General features: G+C 41.2%; 1 protein-coding gene across 1 annotated transcript in view; it reads right to left on the bottom strand.

Annotated features, from left to right (window-relative positions):
* Window positions 1–11,176, bottom strand: part of ARID2 (AT-rich interaction domain 2) — a 204,165-nt gene that overhangs the window by 32,919 nt on the left and 160,070 nt on the right. The window contains exon 16 of the mRNA XM_019515774.1: window positions 1,038–1,186. Coding sequence (XP_019371319.1) covers window positions 1,038–1,186 — 149 coding nt within the window. The remainder of the gene's footprint in view (window positions 1–1,037; window positions 1,187–11,176) is intronic.

The raw sequence follows: 11,176 nt of genomic DNA, 5'->3' as shown, positions 1-11,176 counted from the left end.
AGATCCTTTTCCGCCTCCGTGCTGACAAGAGGGGAGTTCCCTAACCTGTAGGTATGGTGCCGGTTGTTCCTCCCCAGGTGCATCACCTTGCACTTGTCTGTGTTGACCCCAGGTGCATCACCTTGCACTTGTCTGTGTTGATTTAAATGCAACGCTTTCACCAGAATCCTTGTTAAGTCCACTATGACCAACATCTGATGTCTCCTGCATATGTACTCTAGTTTCTGCCACATTAGTTGCCCCGATGACCCCTTGTCATCTTCTACAGTTAAAATGAATTCAAGCCACTGCCAATTCCTTCCCAATCCTATACAATGAACAAACCCTCCTCTTTCTTTCAAAATTGTTACATCATGTTTTGCTGTTACCTTTGCATCAACAGACTTTCCCCTCTGCATTAACTTCAGACACTGTCCCCGCAATATGACTATATTATTTAAAAAGAGAATTGGAAAGATGCCCATATAAGTAAGTTTATGATCTTACACTTCTGTAACATTAATTCAAATGAGCTCTTCTTCCTCACTCCCCTCTTTTTTTAACCATCTCTTACTCTGTTGTCTAAAGACTAAGTACTTTATCTCCTTAGTTGTCTGTGAATCCCCATGGCAAACAAAATGATGCTATAATTAATATAATCAATCATAATCCAAAGGAATTTGACATGCTCTTGTTCTTGCAACCCTTAAAATCTAAGGAAAGTAACAAGAAAGCAGTAATTGTTTCTATGTGCATAATGCAAAATTAGGAACAAATAATTCTTCGCATTTACAGTGACTAAAATATTTGCATATAACTAACTGAAAATTAAGTAAAATACATATTAATTACTTTCAAAAATGGTAGAAAGATGCTGCATTCCCCTTCCTCAACTCCAGCTTCACTTGACATTTTAATATTTCCTTTGTCCACAGGTAACTCACACAGTATAAGGTGACAGAAGGAAAGGTAATGGATAGTATATTCATGGACTGCATTCCATGTATAAGCATCTTTAGTACATAAATAAAATGCTGTTAAATAAAATAGCCATTTACTTTTTACATGACTGCCACAGACACATGAAGTTCTGTCCCGGTTTTTTTGCTTGCTCTCCGTGCTGACTTGCTGCAGTGTATGAGGGTGGCTGCAAATTGATCTGCTGTCCCTGTACTTGCACTGTTGGTACCGATGTCACAGGTGTGCCCTGTAGAAAAGTTTCAAAGACATAAATTTAAGGACAACATGCTAGAAGCCAGCATATATCCCTATTTATTTTATTGCCTTTTCATATTATGCTTAAACAACAATGAATTGTAGATTTTAATACAATGACCTCCTACATGATGTTGGGTATAACAGTAAAACAAGAAGAATACATGATATGTTAACTATCATATTCTGCATTTGTTCTCTGATAAATTAATTGCCGTAATTTATGCACAAATTCAAATACAGAATTTGAAAAGAAGAACACAGTAACTGGTTCAAAATTCTACTTCTACACGGGCAGCTTATTAAAAGTTAACTTTCTGTTCTTTAGCAATAAAGAGGGTGTGTAGATTAATATAGTTATATTGCATTGGTAGTGTAAAAATAAAAGTTATGCCATAAATCATTTCAGTTTAAAACATGAATTTAAAAAATTCTGAACAACACATATACTTCAGACATTTGCTGTTCTGCTTACATAGAATATTATGTACAGCAATACACTGACAGCACTAAGGCTATAAAGTAATTTTCCAGAAGATTCAACTCACTTTAAAAATGATGATAGATCAATCAATAGCCAAAAAAAAAAAAGCAGCACCAAAAATCACCAGATACATTTGAAAACAAAAAAGAAACCCACTTACAGTCTACAATGTAAAATAACCCAGTACATTTTATTTGTGTATAGAGATTCTAACTATTTTTTTTTATGAACTCTAGGAGCACATCCAGATGAACATGTATGTGCAATTTGTGACACTGCAGATGGGTCATTGCACTATTAATTTGCAGCAAGGCACAGTTTTTTTTGACACTGGAAGATCCTGGTGTAAAAAAACCCAACCCTTGCCAGAAAAAAAGCCGCACAGCACACATGGCTACAGTTTGCGCCACCCTAAACAGTAGCCTGGCTGGCCAGAGGCACAATCCAGCCGCTGGCCAGGCTCTGTGTGCCCAAATCTTTGCTGCTGGGGGCCCAGGGAACCCTCAGGTAAGGCTGCTGGGGCCAGCCCAGGTGCTGCTAATTGTTCCCAGGGAACATGCACATTCCCACTCATGGGGATGGGCCCTAAAGGAGCAACAGTTATGACTGCTTCGAGGCAAACAGAATCTTTAGGAAAAAGACCCAAACTCTGAGACTATAAATACAAGCCAGATGCACAAAGCTCTATAGTCAGCCATCAACACAAGGAACATCTTACCTTACTTTTTAATTTTAGAAGAGAATGTTGCTGAAAGAAGACTAAGTAAAATGGGTGTCAATCTATCTAACACTGCCCTATGCTCTTTCAGGAAATTTAAGCTCTATTGCAGAATGCTTAAATTGTCTCACTAATACATTTTTGTCTGTGAGATAATATTTACTGTACAAGATAAACACAAATATCAAAAACCCCCAAAAACTATTAAAAAGGAAACTAAACTTCTTTTCTTCTTATGCAACTTTGCAAACTGTATAAATTCTGAGTACCCGTAAGATAATCCAGATGATATTCTTTTTACAAGAAATTTCAGAAGCCTTTTAACCAGATACATAAAATGAAGTAAAACGTCAACAAGCAAACAGATTCCTCCTACTCAGTGTTTTAAGATACTATTTTTTAATAGTTAGGAATATAAATTAAGAAATACAAAAAAGGGGGGACGGGAGCATTGGTTTGTGCCCTTTCTAAGGCTAAATGGTAGGTTCCACCACACTCAAAAGATGCTCCCCATATTTATCCTCTTCTCTCTTCCTTCCAGGATGCTGTTTACATCAAAATGTAGGTCTTCCCATGCTTTGAACTATTAACAGGATGACAACAGAGAGTCCTCTATCTATTTCATTTAAAAAGTAAAGGAACTCATAATTCCCATCCATGACTTCCAGTAAGTCCTCTACCATAAGCAGTGAAGTATTATTTATTATCCCTAACATTTTCTAAAGATAGAACAGTAAACAGGAGTCTGTATACAAAGAGCCTGAATACCCTCCTTTCATGCCTCAAAGCAGAGCTCATTTTTTATCTTTTTCCAAGCAACTTTCAAAGATTGCATACAATATTTTGCTAAAGTGTTTGCAACTTTATTATTATAATTTCTGGATTACAGCTTTAAAGGAACCCAAATCAAGCAATTGTGATACGTTTAATTTGCATACAGTGCTTGTAATTTTTTTCCTTCTATTTCTTTCAGGTGTGATGTAGAATACTCTCTTCTGCTACACAGCCAATTCCTACTTCGGCAAAATCACGTATGAGCACTACTGGAATTGCCAAAATCAGCAAAAAAATCCCAAAGAACTTTATGAACTCCGAAATACAGCACTGTTTGAAGCAGAGCTTCTGTGACAAGACAGGCAGTACAGGTAAGCCCCACTTAACACTGTTGCACTTATATAACACTCATTTGAAATTGATACCTGATTTCACTTAGCGCTTAGCAAGTTTTGTTATAACACTCGCGCTTGCCATCTTGAGTCACCAAACACTTTGGGTTTCACTTAATGCTCGTTTCGCTTAATGTTCGTTTTTTCAGGAACCAATTAAGCGCACTAAGTGGGGGTTGCCTATAGTTACAAGAACTCTGTAATTATGAAAATCAGACCCCATACAAGTGAGAAGAAAAGACAACTGTGAAGGACCTCCTAGATCAAGTCTAGTCTCTTGCTATCATGGAAAATCACATCATTTAATTTCTTCTTAACCTGAGTGAGCTCCATCTTTCCATTTGTTAGGTTTCATTTGTTAGGTCTATTACTCTTATTAGAAGCCTGATCCAGAACCTCTCTGCTCTGATAGTTGGACATCTTCTAAGTCAGCAGTTCTCAACTTTCTTAGATTCATGGCACCTCCCTCCTGGCCAAATTTTTTTTCTTTGGTGGCCCCCGAGCTGAGAACAACTGTTGTGTTGCCTCCGATGACCTCAGTCGTTCTTAACTGGGGTGCTGCGGCACCCACCACCACAGCCGGGTGGAACTGCCCCACACACCTCAAAGAGCCAGAGCAGGAAAGACTACAACAACAGCATGTACTCTTGACTGCATTAGGGTTATCTGATAAACTAAGCAGGCAGGAGTGTGCAGCCTCTCAGTCTGATCCTGCATGTTTCCAGAGACATGCAGTCATCAAGTCCTTAAGACATCCAATTACTCTTGTATTCCTGATCTGCTTTTGTACTGATGGTACCTCTAGCTCCAGATCATCAAGCAAATTATCAGAATACACCTACTTTTTATGCCAATTACCTGTGTGTAACAGCAATGAATCTGTTAAATAAAATCAACCCCAATCCTCGATGAACTCGTCATTACCTCCTTCTAACCTGATGCTTCCCATTTTCAAAAATGTCTAGTGTCATCAAACCATTTGGTCAGTTCATTACCTACTTTAAAATACTGTACTGCTTCCCATCTTCTCTACCTTAAGTAATAATTTCCTATGGGTCACTGTGGGAGGGGAGACAAAAGCCCCCCTCCTCAGCATGTCTCAGGACCCCACCCGATGAGCCCCAATACTTAGTGCATGGGCCAGTATGAGCAGCAGCTGGGGGAAGACACAAATGCAGGCTTGGTGGCTCCGCAGCTGCCTGAGCCTGCAGATCAGCGATCCCTGGGGGTGGAGCCTGGAAGTAGCGCAGGCTGCTCAAAAGGCAGCTGGGGAGACACCCAGCTGCTGGGGAGGAGAGACGGAGGCTGCCAGGGTCAGGCGAGTAGGGGAGCCAAGCAAGGAGCAGTGGGATGCCTGCGAGCAAGATCAGGACACCAGCGCGGAGCCCTGGACGGCGAAGCCAAGCGAAGAGGAGCAGAATGCTGGCAGGGAGAAGCAGGACACCGGTGGGGAGCCACAGGCAGCAGAGCCAGGTAGGAGTGGTGGAGCGGGGCTCAGGGTGAGAAGCCCCAGTGTCCAACAGAGCCACCCAGCAGGAAAAACCCCGGGGTGGAGCTCAAGGAGCCAGAATTGGCCAGAGAGGCACAGCAGGGAGAGGAAGGCTGTCCCCACAGTCGTGGGTAAAGATCAGGCTCTGCGGGAGTGGCCAGGTACCTCAGTGGGGAAGGGCGGTGAGCAACACCAAGACTTGGCAGGCAGCCAGGTGGGGTAAAGGGGAGTTTTGGAGCCCCACAAAAAAAGACCCAGGGTTGCAACCCCACTGGGACCACCAACAGGGAACTGCCTCCCCCATCTATCAACATCAAAGTTGTGGCAGGCGAGTAGGGGCAGTGCTCCCATCCTTTCTTCACTCCTCTGCATTCAAGTCAGACAGCTTCTTCCTTCTCCTCCTCGCTGCCTGGCTACCACCAGCGAATCACTGACTCAGCTCCTGTATTTAATATCACAGCAGTCCCTGGCAGCCAGGCGTATTACCAGGGAATTCCTGCTCAGCCCTTGCACCTTGGAGATGAATATGGCATATGGAATCTGGTAAGTCCCTGGGTACCATGAAAGACTGTGCGGCCACAGTGCAAATGGGATTTTTGGCAAATGTAGCTATCAAACTCTAACAAGTTTCTACCTAGTGTGTATACAGCCCCTTTCCTCCCCACCCCCCCGCAGAAACGTGGGGCTTTTCTGGATAAACTTTGGCAGATGTTCACGGGGACGCAAACTGCACAATCTCCCTTGCCAAGTGTTATGTCCATGCTCTAAAACACTGAACCACCATAGCTTCTCAGCAAAACACCCATACAATATTTTTAAGTTTGGTAAAAATACATTTCTCTAAATCATTTTGGAAACGGCTATTTCTGCTTAAATAATTTGTTTAAAAAACTCAACCTGAGGCAGATGCACAGCATGGAAAATTAATTCAAAACATTTTAAGTTTGGAAAAGATATAAATATAATGAAAACGACCTGATCCCGGAAGATGTTAGGCAACTGTAACTATAGGCATTGCTACCTGTGCCATCTACAATAAAACCCACAAAATCTGCATCTGGTCAAGTTCTTGGTGTTTGTTTCTTGTTTGCCCAAGACACCATTCCATTGTTCTCCAAAAGTAGTAAAAGGGTTTCTACATATTAAAGCCCTAAAACAATTAAAGATGTGTCACAGTATAAAAATGGGATTGTGGCATTCCAGTCAGCTATATTTTTAATGGAAAAGAAAAACAACAGTCACAGATGTCATAATTATCACTGCAATGTAATAACAAAATATACAACATCTCTCTTTTGATGTTTGTTTGCTTTATTTATATTTATTTACCCATGCTTATATCATTTCCATTCATCTGTATATTATAATTTTAAACAGCATGACCTCACTAGCTTTGGAAAGGGATGGGCAGAAACTAAAACAACTACACAAGCCAGCCTATACAAATAACACCTGTCCCACCTTTGCTCCAGGACATAGGTCCTATCCCAATTATACAAACATTTAAAGATATATTTAGATAAGTAGTCACTTAAGGCAGATAAGACTACTCACGCTTGAGTCTCATCCATACTGGTATAAAGGTGCTTGTATGGGAAAGCTTATTCTCACCAGCAGAAAAATTACATTAATGTACAAAGACACCTTTTTTTGTGGAATACCTGCATCTGCTATGGGTTGTATAAGGGTAACAACACTGGTTAAAGAAAAATTCTTAACTCATACAGTTACTTGGGTATGTATCTATGTGCAGAATGCAGATCAGGCTAAAGCATTTATATAACTCGGGCTCCAAATGGATCATTCTTTACTGTGTTTTCCAGAATTTAACAATTCAGTTACTTCTCTTTACATTAACATAAGCAAAGTCTCCCATTTAGCAGAGCGAGCATATACTGCACTCACAGAAAAAGTAGTTTGTGTTTATTTAGTGCCTTCCCTTCTGCAGAATCAAAAATTGCCTTAAAAATGTAGGCCCAAACAGACATTTTTTTCATGAAGACTGATACTTACAACCATGGAGGAAACTACCGATTTCCTTGAGGCCCACCAGTGTGGAACAAATTGTGCAAAGACTGCCTAAAACTAGTAAATGCATGCTGAAATTGCTCAGCCACTTCTGGGTGATAGGTGTCAATCCTTAAAAGCAGCCACACTGCTCTCTACAGTTAAAGGGACACTGTCAACTTGATTTATTTAAACTCCTGTTTCTGCCAGAGTATCCTTTAAAGTAGCGTGTCCTGGATTTCTAAAACTCTTTAAACATTTGTATACGGGTTCTTGTCATTTTTTTTTAATGATTACAAGAAGCTTTTCACCCATGCCTCGACTAAGGACTCCTCTCTATTTGGGATTTAGTCAACGATGGCCTGTAAAAGTTGTAGCTACATTAGTGCAAAACCTCAAGTTTAGATACGGAAAACCAGGACATGAGGAGTTTGTGTTAAATTCTGCTCAGAACTGGCTGAGCTACATAGGCTGCCATCTCCAAAGGTCTGAATTCAGTCTAATCCCAAGTACAGAAAATGTCTAACTGACTTCTATGATGGAAACTATAAAAGTGACTACCGTAAAGTGTTCTCCAATGCACATAGTAAAACTTACACAAGAATCCAAACACACTATAAATATATTCTACAAAAGGAGAGAAAAGGATCTAAAGAATACAGATTTTAATCTTGCTTCCAGAGACTGTTGCAATGGAGATAACCATGACTGGTGGCCAGAGATAACAATGGCTACTCTCTAAGCACACACTTGGAGCTAAACCACTGGCTAATTTTGGAGGCAGCTGTATGATCACTCACCCATGGAGCTGGAAGCAAGCTCCTATGATGGCAGCCTCTGAAGGATATTAATTTAAAGTGTGTGTGGGTGTGGAAGCAGACTGGCACATTTCATGCTTTTAAGCAAACTCAGACACGCCCCAATCTAAGCAAGATCTTAGGTGCATACATCATTTTAAACAGGATGTTAGATACTGCTGACTTCAGCAGCAGTATTCATATGCTTAAATGCTTTTGTTGGATCAAGACCTCAGGTGTCTTATAAAATGTTAGTGGACCCATAGCTCATGCCACAAAAAATTTTCCAAGATTCTTATAAAGTATTACATCTATCCAAATTGTGTGGCATTATGAATCTCAATGCCCATTATAAAATCATACCCTTAATTCCCCAACCAGAGGCACCTATGTGAAAACTGGCAAGTGGAAACATCTTAGAAAAAAGTGTAAGCACAGAAACAAGGATCTCCTACCCTGTAAAATATATAGGAGCACCTCATTTTTTTAAGATGACCGTACTAATATAAGGCCTTACAGACACTGAGTTTTTAGCTATATACATACAAAACCTTACAGTGTACCAATCAAATTGGCAGCTAAACCTGTCCAGAGTAACCTGCATCAGTGCAAGTGACTATTAACACAGATGCATTGGCAAAGTGGTTAAAAACCCAGTGTAGCCAAACTGTAAAATATTTCTGAGAGTTTCAATTTTGGTTATGTCTACATGAGGGAGACAGAGTGGGTGGATAGTCTATCAACTCTCCAGCTGCCAGGTACATTTATGGGGCCCCTGCCCATGCCAGGCCCAGAGCCCATCTTACTCCCCCTGCCCTTCTTCTGTGGCCCCTGTTACCACCAAAGCCAAGCCTTACAGCCTATCCCCTCCATTTCTCCACTTAGCTAAGAGGGGGAAAGAGGAAGTAGAGGACATTGTAGCCAAAATATCAGAATCCCAGCTGTGTGCCTGGGGAGCCCCCAACCTCCTACTTATCTCTTCACTCTCCCTTCCTCTCTGCCTCAATCCTGTGAAGGGAGTGGGGAAGAGAGGAGTGGGGAGCCTAACAGGTTGCTGCAACCTAGAGGACTCCTGCAGCATTTTGAAATATTCCAGCCAGGAGCAGCACAGGTTATGTGCGCCCCTTGGTTGAAACATTTCTTTTCTGAAAAGTTTCCAAGTGTGCTTCACTTGGAAATATGTCAACTGTTACATCTGTCTGTAACAGGGTCGCCTCCAGGGGTGGCCATGAAGTCCCTGGAGGCCCTTTTTGCCCTTATCCACTCTGCTCTCCTTTGGGCAGTCACTCCTTCTCTCACCTACCACACCTTGATGTTTTGCTTTTTTATATAAAAGGAGGCTGCTCCAGGGCTTCCCAATCTAGATCACACACTAATGGCTACCAGGTGCCCATGATCATTCCCTTAAGGGCTAACTGCATGGCTCATTAGCCCCTACACCATGCCCCAAGCCTTTCAGGTGTCATCATCACTCACTGGTGTCCCTCACTGCTGTTCATTCTATGCATTCAGCCACTCTCTCTGGGCTCCTCAATATGCTCGGCCTCTCTCACTGGGCTCCTGGACTCACTGGTCCCCCTCTTAGCTTCTCTCTAGGCTTTTGGACCTCCTCTACTACTTAGCCCCTTCCCAAGCCTCCAGACTGCTGCAGGCTGTACTCCCCACACTGGCAGCCATCCTTCTGAGATGTTCCCGCAGAAGCCTCCAGGATGTTACTACCTGCTCACCTCAGGGCTGGGGCTTGTATCCTTCCTAAGACTAGCCTAATCAGGTGAGGCTCTCATTAACCCCCCTAACCACTTGCAGGTGGCTTTTCCAGCTATCTTGCTTCTTAAAGTGGAAAGTGCCCTAAGCTGCGGGACTTGGAGATGCACAGAGCTCAAGTGAGTGGAGACTTATTTTGTCACCAGACTAAACAAGTCAGCATACAATCATGGCCTTAGTGCATTTCAAAATTCCACTCTATGTACCTGGCTTACTCAAAACAGTAAAACTTGTGGCAAAAGGTAGCCTAGAAGTTGAAAATGAAGGAAGCAGGGCTGCTTGGGTGTGAAGGAAGGGTCAGGTGAGTAAGTAGGTATTCAAGATAAAGTTTCTTTTTACTGATAATGGATTACTGAAGTTTTAAATCTCATTGAAACAGCATGCTTCAGGAGTGAATGGCAATGAAAGGAGTTTCTGTATTTTAGTATCTCCGATGGAAAAGCTGCTTTGTTCTGTGGATCAGGGAGAATGATACCTTTTGGGGCTGTGCACCTGCTTTCTGGTGCATGGTGGCTCTGCTGATCTTTGGTAGGCCAACAGTTTTGGCAGCCTACTTCCCATGCAAGAGTGAGTCAAAGGGGCTAGCTTAAGAAAAATGGAGTGCATATTTACAAAGAGGCAGAAGTGATTAACAGGGAGTAATACTTTTTTAAAAGCCAGATATGCAATTTAAATCTAATTTTCTCACATCTGAGAATCTGGCATGGTATCAGAGCACTGCTGTGAAATTCAAACCAACTGGGAGAATCAGCGTTGGTTATGTTCAACAGATGTTCTATAAGAGCTTGAATAAAAAAATGCACAGGTAAGTAACTGTTTGCTTCCTTTTCTTTCTTCATCCATCAGTCCAGCACAACATCTCAGGGAACTAACAACCTATATCCAGAAAACATCCAAATAAAAAATGCCAGTTCCTTCCTTCCTTCAGACTACATATTAAAAGCTTGTCTAAATGCAGCTGCACATATATAAAAAAAAAAAATGTAGTGCTATTGTGTCACATGCTTGTATTTCAACATGATCCATTAAGCAAGGTGACATTTGTATATTTTTAATCTATAAAAATATTATTTGGTTTTATATTTTATATATGATTATTTTAGATACCTTTCAACATGCTTTGCTGAGCTGTATAATTAAAGAAATCAATTTAAAATAGAGGAAGGCATCAGAGAATATGGTAACACTGTCTAAATACAGATACCTATGTATGCAAGAAGCTGTATTCCACACAGCTTGAGTCTGTGTTCTTCATTCCTTTAATAGCCTGGTTACATCAAAACAGCTTTTCCCTTTATTTTACCTATATCAACTAAATACAACTTGCATGTTCACACTATGACATTTGGCCTCGCTTCCACCCTCCAATTTCCTCCTTGTCCTCCAGGCAATCCTTGATTCTTTTTTCCCTTTTCTTTCTCACACTTCATACCAAGTCATATCCATTATGGCAATGATATATTATCAGCGTTCAGCAAACAAGATAGCGTGTTGCAGGTCGCTGAGCAGAAATTTTCAACCTCTGTTTCCACGTGAATTAACTATTATTGAAATAGT

Source organism: Gavialis gangeticus, unplaced genomic scaffold (genome assembly GCF_001723915.1).
Source record: "Gavialis gangeticus isolate Ggan-Ray unplaced genomic scaffold, GavGan_comp1, whole genome shotgun sequence".
NCBI lineage: Eukaryota > Metazoa > Chordata > Crocodylia > Gavialidae > Gavialis > Gavialis gangeticus.
Note: the sequence above shows the minus strand (reverse complement) of the source record. Positions and strands in the feature narration are given on the sequence as shown.